Source organism: Salminus brasiliensis, chromosome 25 (genome assembly GCF_030463535.1).
Source record: "Salminus brasiliensis chromosome 25, fSalBra1.hap2, whole genome shotgun sequence".
NCBI lineage: Eukaryota > Metazoa > Chordata > Actinopteri > Characiformes > Bryconidae > Salminus > Salminus brasiliensis.
Window position 1 is genome coordinate 2,941,612 of NC_132902.1, and position 16,596 is coordinate 2,958,207.

Consider the following 16,596-nt stretch of genomic DNA (forward strand, 5'->3'; position numbering starts at 1 on the left):
CTTTTAATAAATGTATGTTTATTATAATAATAAGAGTAGAACAAAGTGATAATGTGAGATTTTATTTTTAAAAATTATAATTTTAGTAGTATTCTTGTTATTATTTGCTACTTGTTTTATAATTTAATTATTTATTTACGTTTCTTTTAATAAATGTACGTTTATTACAAAAATAAAAGTGGAAATGTGGGAAAAAAAGTGATAATGTGAAATGCATTCTTTATTTTTGGATGCAATACTTATTGTTATTGTTATTATTATTCATTATTATAATAATAACAATAATTATATTATAATTATATTATTTAAAATATAAGTATATTTGTTAACTTATGCGTAGTGTACATTGTAGTATAATAATTCTAATACTACTACTACTCATAATACTAATCTAAACAATAATTATTTGTCGTATTAATAATATTTGCATACCTGATATTCCAAAATTTGTCCAATACGCGAACAGCTTTTGACCGCTAGCCAATCCCAGCGCAGGAGGGCGGGGCCTGTTGGAATACGGGTGGGATAAAAACAAGACGTAAACAAAGCGCCCCCTCAGCCAGAGCCGCGCGCAGAGCTCCTCACAGAGCGGACAGGACCCCAAACCCAGGACGAGGTAGAAACCCCTGATCAGCCGTTTCCTTCATTAATACCCCGGATATGTTCGATAGTGTGTGAAGGACGTGTCCTGAAAGAGAGGGACAGGCCTGCTGGGGTGTAGCTAGCTAGCTAACTTAGCAGCGATGCTAACACAAACAGCTCCAGGTAAGGAGGACAGGGGGGGACAGTCCCAGGCAGTAGGACCCAAGTATAGGAGACCGGACAGACCTGGACAGACCTGGACATGACTGTCCACTGTCCTTTCCCACAGGCCAGCTTTAGAAACCTCACATAATGAAGACAGCAGGACTTAGCTACTGTACCTGTCCTGAACTCTTGGGACATGTCCATGTCCATGTCCTTGTCCTTGCCCTTAACATTACCGCATGCTCCTGACCTGCTCTGTTCTTGTTCCGTTTCATGCTCGTGCTTTCCTCGACCCCTGGTCCTGACCTGGTGTCTGGTGTGGACGGGCAGTACTTCAGACTGTGCTATGGCTGCTGAAGAAGTCCTGAAATATGGCGGCGGCGGCGGAGACGACAACGGAGACAACCACGAGGAGGACGAATTTCTCAGGTGTCTCTACTGCAGGTTTTTTAAGCTCTCTGTAGGACCCAGTGGTTGGGATGACCACGGTCAGAGTGGGATTTGGGGTCAAACTGTGGATCATTGTATAAATAAATAAATAAACAAATGTACTGTCTCCGATGTCTTTACAGTGGGACAAAGGGGCGTCGCCATGACTACAATATATATATACAAAAATAGCCATTTATTTGGTACCAGAACCAAAATCTGAAGATGGGGTTTTCCTGGGGGACATGCATGTATCCCTCCACCATGAATGGGTTTGAGGACCAAGCCTTCTCAAAATAGTGGCGCCCCCCCCCCCCCCCCGGACACGTCCTGTCCCCTCTGACGTGCACGATAGCTAGCTTTACCTGTCGTTGGTGTCGGCTGTATATGCCAGCGTAGCAACAACTGTATTGGGGATGGGATAGAAGTTCTGGGACTTCCCAACGGCCAGTTTCTAACCCCCTAACGCCTCCTCCCCTCTTTCTGCTTCAGGCCTGACGACCTGTCCGAGTATCTGGCTGCCGGGACCAAGGAGGCTCATGAACGGGCGGAAAACTCTCCGTTTGCTAAAGACTTTCTCAGAGGCAGAATAAAGAGAGAACTCTTTAAGGTCTGTAGACGGATTTAGAAGATGCTCACGTTCAACCTAGCCATTACAAAGAGGTCTGAGAGTTGGGTCTAAAAAAAAAACGGGTCACCTGAAAATCTGGAGGACCCAGGCCTTGTTTCCTCTGAAATCTGGACAATCTAGGCCTCGTTTCCTCTAAAATCTCGAGGATCTGAGCCTCGTTTCCTCAGAGACCTGGAGAACCTAGGCCTCGTTTCCTCAGAGACCTGGAGAACCTAGGCCTCGTTTCCTCAGAGACCTGGAGAACCTAGGCCTCGTTTCCTCAGAGACCTGGAGGACCTAGGCCTCGTTTCCTCAGAAATCTCGAGGATCTGAGCCTCGTTTTCACAGAGATCTGGAGGACCTAGGCCTTGTTTCCTCAGAAATCTGGAGGACCTAGGCCTTTTTCCTCAGAGATCTGGAGGACCTAGGCCTCGTTTCCTCAGAAATCTCAAGGATCTGAGCCTCATTTCCACAGAGATCTGGAGGACCTAGGCCTTGTTTCCTCAGAAATCTAGAGGACCTAGGCCTTGTTTACTTAGAGATCTGGAGGATCTAGGCCTGGTTTCCCTTTATAATTTGGAGGATCTAGGCCTTGTTTACTTGGAGATCTGGACAACTTAGGCCTTTGTCATCAGAACTCTGCCACAACATTATCACCACCTGCCTCATATATGTGCTCCACCACACTAGACTGGACTCCACAAGACCTCTGAAAGTGTCCTGTGGTATCTGTTATCAAGGCTAACGTTAGCAGTAGATCCTTTAAGTCCTGTAAGTTGTGAGGTGGGACCTCCATGAGTATCAATACGTCTTGGTTGCCAATGACCCTGTGGTGGGTTCACTGGTTCTCCTTTCTTGGAGCACCTTTTAGGTAGGTGGTCAGGTTCTTCCACTTGACCATTTTCCCACTTTTTTTTTTAACACGTCCACCCCTTGACCTGTGCCACTGTAGATGAAGGTGCTATGAATGTTCTGGCTGATCTTCTGACTCTCTCGCTCTCTTACAGCTGGGCACAGTTGCACTCTATTACGTCTACTCTGCACTTGAGGAAGAAATTGAGAGGAACAAGGACCACCCCCTGTTCGCGCCAGTGTATTTCCCCTCCGAGCTGCACCGTGAGGAAGCCTTGGCCAAGGACCTGGAGTATCTGTATGGCTCAGACTGGAAGAACCAGATCAGCTGCTCGGAGGCCACGAGGCCCTACGTGGAGCGCATCCGCCACGTGGGTCAGCACGAACCGGATCTTCTCGTGGCCCACTCCTGGACCCGCTACATGGGGGACCTCTCCGGGGGTCAGATACTGAAGAAAGTAGCCCAGCGAGCACTGAAGCTCCCGCCGACCGGCGAGGGCATCCATTTCTACCAGTTCGAGGGCATCCACAACCCCACGGCCTTCAAGAGGCTGTACCGCAGCCGAATGAACGAACTGGAGGTGGACGCGGAGACCAAGGAGAGGCTGCTGGCTGAGGCCAACCAAGCTTTCAGATTCAACCTTCAGGTGAAAAGGGGGCTTTGGGGGCTTTGGGGGCTTTGTTTAAAGGTGTCCTAGAATGGAAAGCTGTATTTAGCTTAGCATAGTTATGATCTCAGTAATGAGCGTTCGGCACGTTGACCCTGGTGAGCATCGTGTCACCGCCAGAGAAGGATGCTGGTTGGTATCCGCACTAGGCTAAAAGCTACCCCTAGCTCTGTACCTTGACCTCGGAGGCAAGCTTATTTCAGCTGACCTCTTCAACAGTCTTCTGTCCTTCTGTCCTGCAGGTGTTTGAGGAGCTGCAGGAGATCGGCAAGGGTATTAAAGAAGAGGTGCAGGACGTGGGCTTCCCGGCGCACGGTGACCTGGGGGGAGATATTAGTAAATGTCCGTACTACGCCGCCAAGATGGGTAAGAAGAAATTGGCACATTTACCAGCTTTTTACAAGGACCGCACTGCATGGGCAAAAGTTTGTGGACACCCAATGAATCCAATCCAATGTTGCTTATAAGCCATCATCTGTACTGATAGTGGCAGCATCAACCGTCCGTAACTCAACCCCAAGTTACACTATATGAACAAAAGTATTGGGACACCTGCTTTCATTAGAGACACTGTCTCTACAGTCTATGGAAGAAGGCTTTCCTGTAGATTTTGGAGTGCTTGATGGAGAACCATCCATCATTCCAGAGCACAGTGAGCTCCATGGGCTTTATACTCTACTAGCCCATGCCTGGCATTAGGCATGGTGCCAATAGGTTCATCAGGTTATGGTAGGAGAGTCCAGTTCTCCCTACATTAGAAGGAGAGATGTCCACAAATGTGTGGACGTATAGTGTATTAAGCTGTGTGCCCTATAAATAATAAAAAAATAAAAAAAAAAGGGGTGTCCACAAACTTTTGGATTGAATAATGCGAGTGTCCCTAGTCCCCTATGGCTGTGGTCCTGGAGGGGAGGGGTCAACACCCAGAGCTGCAGAACATGCTAATATCCTGTTCTATGTAAGATCTGCTCATCCGGTCATCATGGCTGAAACTAAAACCGCCCTCTCTCCTTTGTGTCCAGCGGTGAGCGGGAACACGACGCACGTGTGTCGGTTAGCCAGGACGCTGCTGGCGAACAGCACTACTGCCCGAGTGCTGCTGGCCACATGGGTTGCTGCGATCACCGGATTGGCTGCTTGGTACATTATGTGATCTAGTATTTCGACGGTGTGACCAATAGGAAGTCGCTGTAAGGCAGTGCGTTAAGTAAAGGATGCAGGCCAGTTTGGCTCATTTTGACAGGGCTACAGCATTTTCCATCAACCTAATATTCACTACTGTCACAGCCATCCGTGGCCAGGAGTCCAAGAGGGGTCATTTGACCTCAGTCTCTCTGAGTGGCCCTTCTTCCCCCCTCCATCAGTAGGCACGATGCTAGCTAATGTTTGGGTCATGTGATCATAATGTCAAAAACGCTGTTCTTGTCCTGACGTTCTGCAAAAATAATAAACATTTAAAATTCTAATTTGTTTTTTTTAAATAATTAATTAATCAAACCTGAAACACCAAAGCATCTACACTGAACAATTAACAAACACTCTAGTAACCACCTCACTTGGCAACACCTTAGCAACCACTAACACCAATTCACCCATATTCTCCCCAATTGCACTGCCAATCGCCCAACCGGTATGTAACCAACCCCCATCACATGTGATGCCCCCAACAACAGTGAGGGCGGACTAGCGGACTAGCCCCCTCCGACACGTGAGCTGCCGAACCAACGTGCCTGGAGGAAAGCCCTGCCTCCCCGGCTCCGGATCTACCCACCCTGGAGGGAGCTAGAGCCAATTGTGCTCCCTCTGGGCCTCGGCTGCCGATGGCGATGACTGACTGGGTTCGAACCAGCGACCTTCTGATCATAGGGAAATTGCCTTATTCCACTGGACCACCCAGGGCCTTCACTTGCCATGTTTTGGAGAGACATCTGGTGGCATCAGTCTATTTATTTATAAATAACATGGTACAATACAGGGCACCCAATCAGAACAGAGCTCGTTTACAAATCGGTCTTAAAGGTGCACGAATACAATCTGTGTAACTCTGAGAAAGAGAGGTTGTGAAGGAGCACTACGACAGAGTCCCGAACACTTTCTCAAAGCCTTGTCTGTCGACCACCCGCCCGAACCGGAGCGAGAAGTACAGGGTGTCGGAGCAGCCGAATTGCTTCAGCTGCAGGATGACTTCGCCCTGGACGTCGCCGGTGTCTGCCACGGTCTTGACGTCCGCCACGGGCAGGTACATGTCCCTCCTGTGACCCCAGAAGGTGAGATGGGACACCTTCAGGATGGTCTGAGTCGAGTCCAGGTACATCATCCCCACCACTCGCCTGATGTAGTGGCTCATGACGTAGAGCATGACGGCCGCAAAGGCGGCGATGCCCGTGGCGTAGGTCAGCTGGGCGCCGGACGCCTGCCCCTGCAGGTAAAAGTAACTGACGGTGGGCAGGAGAGCGGCGGTGATCCCCGTCTGCATGAGCTTGAGTCTGGAGACTGCCCGCAGGGCCTTGATGGCTGGGAAAGCGTAGATTAGCGAGAATTTCTGCGAGGCGAGGTCAGAGCAGGCCGCGAGAGCTTGACCCTGCGGGGAGGGGGGCGAAGTCTGATTCGGTAGGATGGAGGAGGTCCGAATGGCATGCTCCGTCCCCGTTCGGGCGTAAGGGAAGAGGAGGGGGCGGGGACTCGGAGACTGACGGAGACATTGGCGTCCAGGGGCTGCTAAGGTGACGGTCAGGTGGATCAGACGCGGTGACCTCAGCTGTAAAGAGAGAGGACACTGTTTACTGAGGGAGTAGCAACACAATACACTGCTCAGCTCCGCTGTGCAAAAGCCACGATAAACCACAAACGGTATCATAGCAACAACTTCGCGATACCCTAGCAACCACCTGAGACACCATAGCAATCACCTAGAACACCTTAACAAAAACCTGAAAAAACAACACCTAGCAACCACTATGAAACATCTCAGTGACACCATAGCAACTACCAAGAAACACTGTTGCATTTGGCAACAACCTGAAATACCATAGCAACCACTCAGTATATCTTAATGCTAACAAAACCCAAACTTTAGCAACACCGTAGCAATCAACTAGAATACCACAGCAAACACCATAACAACCACCTACAACAGATTAGCAACCACATGAAATACCATAGCAAAGGCCATAGCAACAACCCTCAACCCCACCTCACTTGGCAACAGCTTAGCAATCACCCTAAAACCAGTGCACTTGGCAAAACCTTAGCATCCACGTGAAAGGCCATAGAAACCAGCTAAACCCCATCACTTGGCAGCACCTTAGCAACCAATTAAAATAGCAAATGCCATAGCAACAAACCCGAACACCTTAGCCACCACCAAAAAAAAACCCCAAAAAAAACACACACATTTGGGACAACCTTAGCAACCACCTGAAACATCAAAGCAAACGTCAAAGTAATTTAGCAAACACTCTAGTAACAATGCAACCACCTTGCTTGGCAACACCTTAGCAACCACTTGAAATACTTGAAATGCCAGAGCAAGGACCACCAATGAACACCTTAGTCATCACCCAAAAAAACACCAGAGCATGTGACAAGATCTTAGCAACCACCTGAAACACCAGCGCGAACACCATAGCAACTACCTGTGACAACATAGCAAAGCAGAGCATCAACGTTGAGCGATTAGCAACCACCATAGTAACCACCTCACTTAGCAACACTTTAACAACCACCCGAAACACCATGGCAACAACTTTCAACAATTAGCAATCACCTGATGTACCATAGCAACCACCAAGATACACCACTGCACTTGGCATCACTTCAGAAACCACCACAATCGGTTTACAGCTGCATCTGAAAATATTCCAATATTAATAAACCACGAGGTGTTTCTCTTTCATTTTATTTATTTATTTGTTTGTTTGTTTGTTTGGGACACGTGACATTAGTCAGTTTGACGTGTAAAATGATGCACACTGACAGCAGGGTTCACACATCAGGTTTATCAGAGGAATATGACTATTATAATAATTATTAAATATTGATTTATTAATTTAAGAATTAATTAATTATTAAACGTCGTTTTTAAAAACTGTCCCAACATTAGAGCTTCGTGCCACAGCGTCTCTGCTAGAGGTCTATTAGCTAGCTAGCTAACTAGCATGCACGCTAATCTACTGAGGACGCTTGCTGTGCTCGCGTTAGTGCTATGAACCCGTTTATCATATACACATATATAAACACATATATAAATATATACATGCAGGGAAGAACATCATATACATAAATATTATTCATATTTCTATACACTGCTTACCATTTCATCCCAGACCTTACAGCTAGCGTGTGTGAAACACTGTCTTCAAACGGTCTTCAAAATAAGAGTCCTCGTGGTCGCCGGTAATGACCGTGATTACGGTTTTATTCCTAGTATAAAAAGTATAAAATGCTTTTTTGTTTAATTTGTCATGATTTTTTTTGTTAGATACGACATGTTTATTATTATTATTATTATTATTAATGTTATTATTTATTTTTGTTTTTATTTTCATGTACTCGCCTTTTTTTTTTTTTTACTTTTTTGTCATTTATTTATTTATTCATTTCTGTGCTAAAATGCTGTTTTTGTCCTGACATTCTGCAAAAAATGTCAAAAAAAGAACATTAAATTACAATAAATCAGATTTAAAAAAATTCAAGTGTCCCATTTTCTCCCCAGTTTGGACTGCCAATCACCCAACCCATATGTTATTATTATTATTATTATTATTATATTTATTTTTGTTTTGATTTTCATATCTTTTTTACTTTTTTGGTCATTTATTTCTTTATTTATTTATTATAAATTGTCCTGACATTCTGCAAAAATGTTTTTTTATCTGATGTGCTCCCCAATTTGGACTGCCAATCACCCAACCCCTATGATTTTTTAACATTTAATTTAATTTAATTTAATTTATTTTTGTTTTGAATTTTCATTTTAAAAAAAATTGTCATTTATTTATTTATGTATGTATTTATTATAAATTGTCCTCATTATTATTATTATATTTCTTCAGATTTTCATGTCCTCGCTTTATTTATTTCTTTCTTTACTTTTTTGTCACTTATTTATGTATGTATTATAAATTGTCCTTTAAAATGTCAAAAATATTTTTCATTTAAACTGCCAATCACCCAACCAGTATGTTTATTATTATTATTATTATTATCACCGTTATTGTTTATTTATTTATTTTCATTTGTGTCATTAGCGACCACTGTGGCGCTTCCTAAAAACGTTATTGCGATTATACGATCTTCAAGTCATCCGCCCGCGCTCACCCGCACACGGTCCAGTACAGGAATGATGTGCTGATCAGCGAAAGCGGCCCTGCTGTGCGTCAAGTCAGCGCTACTAAAACGCAGTGCAAAAGCGCAGCCTTATAACACCTGGCCTGCGCGTATGTGGTGGATGCAGTAACGCTCTAGGCTAAACATCCGTCTCCTGTCCACTACATCAGGGAGCGTCTGGCTGGGGCTGGTGGTTTTGGCAGCAGGAGGAGATAATAATAATAATAATATTAATAATATTAATAATAATAATCATCATCATCATCAGAAAATGAGGTTTTACTCGTAAGAACTTTAAACGACGACCCCTCACCGCCGCTCACTGCCTGACCGACTGACCGACCGAGCCTCCGCCTCCGCCGCCGCCGCCGCAGCAGCAGCAGCTGAATGGGGCGCCGCTGAGCCGCTACCGGTCGCTGGTTCTCCTCTGCTCAGCCACAGCCCGCCTACAGCATGCTGCAGTTAGGGGACGGGCTTACCTGCTTCTCGGCCGTCTTCGTGGTGGTCTTGCTCGGAACCAGGAGCGCGGTGTGGTCCACGGGGGTCACGGCCTCCCTCTACCTCTTTCTGCTGCTGTTCCGATTCCCGCAGCTTCCAGTCAGCCGAGCGAAGCAGGTGCTGCGACCGGGCTCCAGGCTAGCCCCGGGCGGGGTGTCGGTGGTGGCTCACCGCGGCGGTGGACACGATGCCCCGGAGAACACAATAGCAGCTATTCGAGCGGTAAGGCTGACCGGTGCTTCCACCCCAGGGGTGGGTGCTGAAATGGGTGGTCGTCTAACTGGTCTGGCACCACCGTGGGTCTCCACTTGCAGGGATGGTGGAAACATGTGGATTGGTCTGGGCTAGTCCCAGCATGCATCCATCAGCCATCTTTTTGGGGGTCAACTTAGTCCCCATTTACGTCCACATTTAAGGCTTGAAATGGGGAAGCGTGAGGAACAGCAAAGCAGTCTAGCCACTGAACCAGCAGAATATCATTAACCACATAGGGAACCAGAAGTATGGTATACTGGAAGCCGGCTTGGGTTCCAGTAAGCCCAAGACCCTCCTTTCTTGGAGGACCTTTGGTAGGTACTGGTACTGGACCCCCTACAAGCCAACCTTTGCCTCACAGCTGGTCTCAGATCCTTAGCCTACCCACCTTCATGACCTTTATGACCTTCATTTAGATGGTGCTAGTGGTCTTAATGTTATGGCTGTTTGGTGTAACACCTTCGTTTGTAGACCCACATCCTCTTCCTCCTCCTCCTTGTGTATTTGTTCATGCCAACTGGAGGAAACGGTTGGTCAACCAACAGTAACCATGCGAGCAGTTCCTCCCTTGTTTGCGTGAGACCTGAGGGCCTGTAGAAGCCTGTAGATGTCTTCCTCCTCCTCAGTGTTCTTGTCCCGTTGCCTCCCAGGCCAGCGCGAACGGAGCGACGGGAGTGGAGCTGGATTTGGAGTTCACGGCGGATGGCGTACCTATACTCATGCACGACGAGACGGTGGACCGGACTACCAACGGATCCGGGCCTCTCAGCAAACTGCGCTTCTCAGAAATCGGCGAACTGGACGCGGCGGCCAAGCACAGGCTGAGGTGAATCCAGAAAGACGGTGTTTCTGTGGCGACTTTAGGCTTGACGATATTCCACCTATCGTCAAGGTTTGTGGCCAGTAGGTGGAGCAGGTCCAGCCGAGTTCAGCCGAGACGCCAAGCTTCCCCTCTGAGAAATCGAACGGCGTGGTCGGTTGACGCAAGTCGGTAAAGGCCAACTCAACCAAAAGCCATTAAGACCCCCAACTAACATGCCCATGTGAGGCCTGTATGGGTCAAATCTAAATTTGCATTGGGCTAACGTTATATTTTAAGCCTTGGACTGAAACAAATTTTTGTTGGAATGAAAATATTGACATTCGCAAAAAATTTCGTAAATATTACGCAAACTTTAAGCTTCTGTGGTCCAGGTAGGCTAATGGGGTTGGGTAGACAAGTAGGCCTAAGTTCAAAGTTGGACCCTTATGCATGTAAGGCTTCCAGAAGGCCTAAACTGGTATTATTAATGCATTAAAATAATAATAATGATATGGAGATATCGGTAATATGCATGACTAGGTTGCTGCCGAGGTATGGCTGCGTTTCTGGGACACTACAGCGTAGAAGGGGGCATTCCAAGGCAAAGGAGCCCAGAAATGCAGCCTACGTTCGGGGGGGTTTGAAGGACCGAGGTGCTATCCCTATGATCAGAGGATCGCTGGTTCGAATCCCGGCCATGCTGCTGATCATGGGCAGCCGAGAGGGGGCGCTTGACCATGACTAGATGATAGATGGGGGCATGTTCTAGTCCGTCTTCACTGGTGGACGAGGACCTGCCCTTGGATCAGAGCTATTGTGATTGTCAGTGATGAAGCACAGAGAGCTGTTCGAGTGCTAATAGCGCCCTCTTGTGGAGTCCATGCTACTAGGCATCTAAACTCGGTCTCAGACCTGGACCTTCATTCTGCGCTTGCTTGATTCCCACTGTCTAACCTCAGGCATCACTGAGTGTGTTATTGTTGGTTGTCTGCAGTGACCGTTTCCGTGGAGAGAAGGTCCCGACTCTGCAGGAGGCGGTGGAGGAATGCATCAAACACCAGCTGACCATCTACTTCGACGTCAAAGGCCATGCGGACGAGGTAGGGTCACCAGCAAGCGGGATCAGTGGTGTGTGTGGGACTAAGAAGCCCAGTGGAGGCTGGGTGTGATTACAGCAGGCTGGGAGGTGGGTCATGTTGACTGTGGCTGTTCTTCTCTGTCCAGGCAGCTGCAGCTCTGAAGAAACTGTATCGGAGGCATCCGGTGCTCTACAACTCCAGTATCGTCTGCTCCTTCGAGCCAAAAGTCATCTACAGGGTAAATGTTGGCTTTTGGGATCTAGGTGGGCCCGAGCAGATCAACTGCTTTTCAGACTGGTTCTCGGAGATCCCAGGTGGTCCATATTTTGCTGTATAGCGGGAGAGTATAGATATGGACCATCTTGAGAACCACTGGTCCTGACCTGTAGTTACTGGCTAGGCCTCTCTTCGGTTCAGAGCTTGGAGGGTAACTGTTCTGGTGGCTTTTCCACACGGACACGGTTCGGCACGGACTACTCACAAACCAAGCTGAGCCTGGTTTTCTTAGCACGAGTGAGAAGGGTTTATGGTGTAGGGATCCGCTAACAGCTTTATCTACCATGGTGTTAGCATGGCCTACCAAGGTGTAGGTAAGGCCCACCTGCTGGGCTTGCCCAATAACGCTACCACGGCCCTAGCACAGCCCGCCTGCTGGCCTCGTCCAGTATTGCTACCGCGGTGTTAGCACGGCCCGCCTGCTGGGCTCGTCCAATAGCGCTAGCCTGGTGTTAGTAACCGCTTGTCCCTGCGGTGGAAAAGAGGCTGTAGTTAATTATAAAGGAACAGTTTGGCCAAAAATAAAATGTACATGGTTGATCATGGTTGAGAACGACAAGAGCGCTAGTCAGAGGAACTGTGGAGGTCAGGATGAGCAGAATATTCTACAGAGACTAGACAAGCCCACGCATGTGCAAAGAAGAAAGTAGGGGTGTCCACAAACATATGGACATATAGTGCATATAAAGCACGTGCCACACCGAACCACAGGATGAAAGCCGCCGCGGCTCGTCTCTGTCTCGTGTTCCAGATGCGGCAGGCGGATCCGGAGGTGGTGACGGCCCTGACGCACCGTCCTTGGAGTCTGAGTCGCCTGGGCGACGGGTCACCTCGCTTCACGTCGGCTTGGAAATACCTGTGGATGCAGGGGATGGATGTGCTGCTGGACTGGGCGCACCATCACCTGCTGTGGAACCTGTGTGGCGTGTCCGCCTTCCTGCTGCAAAAAAACTACATCTCCACGTGAGTCGGCCTCACCGCCGCGGCCTTACGGCCCCTTCTGACCGATCCCACTGTTTGCAGCCACGCAGTTCAGGAATGTTCCGAAAAGCAGTGTGATGGGGTCAGGAGTCCAACAGTGACCCAGCTTGTAGCAGCAGAGCCAGAGAGAGTTCACGACCTCTCATCTAATGTAATTAGGGTTGCAATATTCTGGGATTTTTCAGAGTTGGGAAATTTATCATGGGAATAAAATGGGAATATTCAAAGCTAATGGTGAGCTTGTGGGAAAATACACTTTTATTTGATGTTAATAATGAATAATATTAACTATTCATTTTTGGTAGATGATGGTGTATGATCTAGTTCCTTTAAATGAAACGATATTTCCTTTAAATTCCAAAAAAAAAAAATCCCAAAATTCCTATATTTGGAATATTTCCAAAGTTCTCGAGCTACAGTCGGACATTTCCCACCTCTTTGCAACCCTAACGCTAATGCTAATGCTAACCTCAAGCTATTATCTAAGCCACAAGGCCTGCTAACACGCTAGCCACAATACGATATCCATATACTGTACTGTTACAACCCCGTTATCGAGGCACTGAGGATGTAGCGTCCGCTTCCTTGTGATTTATGCAATATGACTGATATTAATATTAATGAATAAATATTATTATTATTATTATTAATAATAATAATAAATATGATTTTTCTGTGTGCTTCCGTCTCAGGGACATAGTGCAGTACTGGGCAGATAGGGGTGTGGAGGTAGTGGCCTGGACAGTGAACACCGCCATGGAGAAGCAGTACTACCAGCATCTGCTCAAGATCAACTACATCACAGACAGTCTGACGGAGGACTGTGAGCCACACTACTGACCACCACAGTGCCAAACACACACACACACACACACACACACACACACAATCATACACACCTGCACTAAACTACACAAACAGCAAACCTTATCATGCTGTTTCTGCAGATGATCATCTTCTCTGCGCTATACGGTCAAAAGTTTGTGGACACCTCCTCATGCAAAGCCGCTTCTAGAATCAGGAGTATTGAAAATAAAAGAAGTCCGTCCTCGTTTTGCTGCACCAACAGCCTCTACTCCTCTGAGAAGGCTCATTGTTGCGAGGATTTAATAGATTTGATTGCATTCAGCCACATGAGGGCGTCACTTAGGTCAGCTACTGTTGTTGGATGGTTAGTTCTGCCACTCCAGCTTATTAATGAGCTTTGTCACCCCTGAGAACACAGTGCTGGGGGCTTCATGCCCCCTCTTGCCCATGCATTTGAACACCCGCCATCGTTCAGCAACGGGTTCGGCTCCCAGTGGCTCAGCAGACGAAGATTGCGAAGCTTCGCCATCAGCAGCCGGAGCCTGAGGGAGCGCAATTGGCCGTGCTCTCTCTATGGGTGGGTAGACGGCTCTCTCTCCCCCTGACTAGAGGCATTGCAAGTCATAAGGGGAGTCCTAGTGAGTGGGTCAGTAAATAAATAAAAAATGGGCTTTGGGTTCACCATACTGTTACTCATTTAAAGGGGTGTCCACAAACTTTTGGGCATATATTGCATATCGTCGCTGTCACACAAAAATGTAGTATTTGCATTTGCAGTTTTTCACTTTTTGAATCTGGCAGTTGTTCTTTACAGCATTTTCTGATGAATGGGCCAATAGAAATGCTCCAAAATGACTTTTATTTTACAATTTTTCACCCTCCACCCATTTTGGAGTCCTGAGGATTTTGCGTGACAGCAACAATATGTATTTAACTTCACTTCTGAGTAAAATCAGAAAGTTCTGATTGAGATTTTTGTTTAGAATTAAGGTGCAATATCGTCATGAAGGGACTTCCAATTACCTTAACGCTAAAATATGAAGAATTTAAGGGTTTCTGATTGTAAAGGAAAAAAAGGTCCACTCTTACTGGGCCGATTTACAGGTTTGTTCACCAAAAAAAGCCTGACGTCCTGTTGAACACTGAACGCTGGCTGTTGTCTCGTCTGGAGACACGACCGAACTCCCTATTCTTTCCTCTTTGCCAAACGTCTCAACATCCACTCCACCGTTGTCAAGCCAGACGTTTGATTCGTTTGATTCGTTAGTTCGCTTTCCAAGGCGGTTGCTCTCAAATGTGGGTCTAAGCGACGCCACGGCAATGCGGTGGCAGGCACCATACGCATCCCTGGACTTCAGGGTCCATGACCGGCGGTGCTGGGTTTGCGTCCATGGGGTGGGGTCTAGCTTGTGTTCAAACGTACTGTATATACCCTGACTCAGGTGAGCAAGTTCCAGAAGATCTATAGCTGATCTAGCTTATAATCGCTGTGTTCTGTAGAGTGAGTCTGAATACATTTCTTTAGCTTCGGCAGAATCTCGCTTCTCAGTTTTCCAGATTGAGGGAAGCAGATTTCCTTGCTTTCCGCAGTTTTGGCTGCAGCGCTGATTCCAGGGTCCGGTTTTTCTTAACCACGGGGTTCGACTTTCTAGAGGAACTAGGGTCAGGTATTGGCTTAGGACTGCAAAAAGCTAATATCATGTTATCAAACGAATTAATATTAATTATCGTGATATTTCTCGTGATTTATTGCTGTTGGTGGTGTTGTTATTTTTATGATTTAATAAATGCGCTCTCAATAAAGCTACCTAAACACTACTATGGATGAGAGCAACACAGCCAGGTACTTTGCCCTATGCGTAATGCCCCGCCCCTTTTTGGGTGAAAACATGGTGGTGGTAGACACAAATTTCCAGGTGTGCCGGAGATGCTAAGCTAATGTTGCTAATAAACACTGGAGTTTGACCGTCTCCACAGAGCTGAATTGTGGGACAGCTGTTTTGTGCGACGTCCAGTTTAGCGTAGTTCGCTTGGTCGGTTGGTTAAATAAGGTCCAATCCATGCCGGTCTAAACTTGGTCATGCATCTTTTTCGGGGGCATTTTTTAAGGAGGGTGGCGACAGTCCAAGTCCAGTGTTTGTAGGCAATGTTAGCCTAGCATCTCTTGTCCTGGACTAAAGAAGCACACGTCAGAAATGGGGTCAGTAATCAATCGTGTGAATCGGATTTCTGTACCAGTACAAACTACTAGATCTGGACGTGGACTCGCAACCGCCATGACCGCCGTCGACCGCGCTTGAAGGACCGCGCTCTGAATGCGCTCCCCCTGCTCTCTGAAATCTACCCTGTTGCAACTTCAGGCTCTAAATCCAAGCGCTCGCTAGGCTGGAGCAGGACTGGGCAAGCTACAGCTAAATAAATCAATGCTGATCCTCATTATCAGACTGAACCAACAGCAATAACGCTAGTCTCCGACTAGATAACCTGGGATCGGCTGCCAGGCCCTGTGAATCAGCAGCTTTCGGTTCGGACTTTAAAGCGAACGCTATCTCCAGACTCTCCAGAGACAGATACTGTCTGACCGCAGAGTGCTTCGTCAGTCAAGACTCGGTAACTTCACGATCGGTTTGGGTCGACACTGGAGTTTCTTTGTTAAAATGTCGTGATGGTTGGTTTTCAGACGCAGGCCGTGTAGAAGCACTGGGAGAATCCCGGTTCGTACTGTAGTCGGTCTCGGCCTGTGTAGCGTACTGTACTGTATACCAACATAAGCATGGGTTAATAAAGGGGTTAAATGCACATTTAAAAAAAGGGGGAATCCACCCGTTTCTGGATGAATCTGTTGAAATGTGTTTCGGTCATTGGTGTCAGAAGTGTTCCCAGTGGTGGTGAATGGAAGGCCTTGAGAAGCTTTTGGCCTAAAACACAGTAATTCATCATCATTATAATAGTAATAATAATAATATTAATAAACTTCCAGTTAATTTCAATTGAATAAATAAATAAAAAATAAATAAATTAAAAATCAAACTAATATACATAGGACAATAACAATCAGGGCTATGTTCATAATAAACAGAAATAATTATTAAATGTAATATTTTTTATGCACAGGATCATAATAAAAAAAATACTCAAACAATCCAAAGAAAATAATATTGGAAAATTGTAATAAATAATTTGAAATATATATATATATATTAAATAAATAAAATTGAGTAAATGAATAAGTGACATTTTGGCTATTCATTATTAAAATAAATA

The 16,596-nt window shown here is 46.5% G+C and overlaps 3 protein-coding genes across 4 annotated transcripts; 2 read left to right on the plus strand and 1 right to left on the minus strand.

Moving 5' to 3' along the window:
- Positions 1 to 503: 503 nt before the first annotated feature.
- On the plus strand, positions 504 to 4,772 carry hmox2a (heme oxygenase 2a). Of its 2 annotated transcripts, none has more exons than XM_072671815.1 (6): positions 504 to 616; positions 1,078 to 1,176; positions 1,669 to 1,786; positions 2,794 to 3,285; positions 3,549 to 3,672; positions 4,329 to 4,772. In XM_072671815.1, exons 2-6 carry the CDS (start codon positions 1,094 to 1,096, stop codon positions 4,457 to 4,459), a joined length of 948 nt encoding a protein of 315 aa, XP_072527916.1. In that variant the 5' UTR covers positions 504 to 616; positions 1,078 to 1,093; the 3' UTR covers positions 4,460 to 4,772. The 2 variants fall into 2 exon arrangements, with proteins under 2 accessions (XP_072527916.1, XP_072527917.1); XM_072671816.1 differs by having other exon boundaries at positions 507 to 616; positions 1,086 to 1,176.
- Positions 4,773 to 4,827: 55 nt separating this feature from the next.
- tmem186 (transmembrane protein 186) lies at positions 4,828 to 7,824 on the minus strand. The gene is made up of 2 exons (XM_072671817.1): positions 7,619 to 7,824; positions 4,828 to 6,064 (listed from the first exon to the last, which is right to left on the minus strand). Exons 1-2 carry the CDS (start codon positions 7,619 to 7,621, stop codon positions 5,378 to 5,380), a joined length of 690 nt encoding a protein of 229 aa, XP_072527918.1. The 5' UTR covers positions 7,622 to 7,824; the 3' UTR covers positions 4,828 to 5,377.
- Positions 7,825 to 8,703: 879 nt separating this feature from the next.
- On the plus strand, positions 8,704 to 16,497 carry gde1 (glycerophosphodiester phosphodiesterase 1). Its single transcript, XM_072671814.1, has 6 exons — positions 8,704 to 9,354; positions 10,038 to 10,213; positions 11,184 to 11,289; positions 11,414 to 11,506; positions 12,296 to 12,507; positions 13,218 to 16,497. Exons 1-6 carry the CDS (start codon positions 9,088 to 9,090, stop codon positions 13,363 to 13,365), a joined length of 1,002 nt encoding a protein of 333 aa, XP_072527915.1. The 5' UTR covers positions 8,704 to 9,087; the 3' UTR covers positions 13,366 to 16,497.
- The last annotated feature ends 99 nt before the right edge of the window (positions 16,498 to 16,596 follow it).

Excerpts from the sequence above, each read along its gene's own strand:
- gde1 (XM_072671814.1), top strand. The coding sequence starts at position 9,088 with ATGCTGCAGTTAGGGGACGGGCTTACCTGCTTCTCGGCCGTCTTCGTG. Across the intron at positions 10,214-11,183 it reads GCGGCCAAGCACAGGCTGAG|TGACCGTTTCCGTGGAGAGA; the intron begins GTGAATCCAGAA and ends GGTTGTCTGCAG. Across the intron at positions 12,508-13,217 it reads CAAAAAAACTACATCTCCAC|GGACATAGTGCAGTACTGGG; the intron begins GTGAGTCGGCCT and ends CTTCCGTCTCAG.
- hmox2a (XM_072671815.1), top strand. The coding sequence starts at position 1,094 with ATGGCTGCTGAAGAAGTCCTGAAATATGGCGGCGGCGGCGGAGACGAC. Across the intron at positions 1,787-2,793 it reads TAAAGAGAGAACTCTTTAAG|CTGGGCACAGTTGCACTCTA; the intron begins GTCTGTAGACGG and ends GCTCTCTTACAG. Across the intron at positions 3,673-4,328 it reads GTACTACGCCGCCAAGATGG|CGGTGAGCGGGAACACGACG; the intron begins GTAAGAAGAAAT and ends CTTTGTGTCCAG.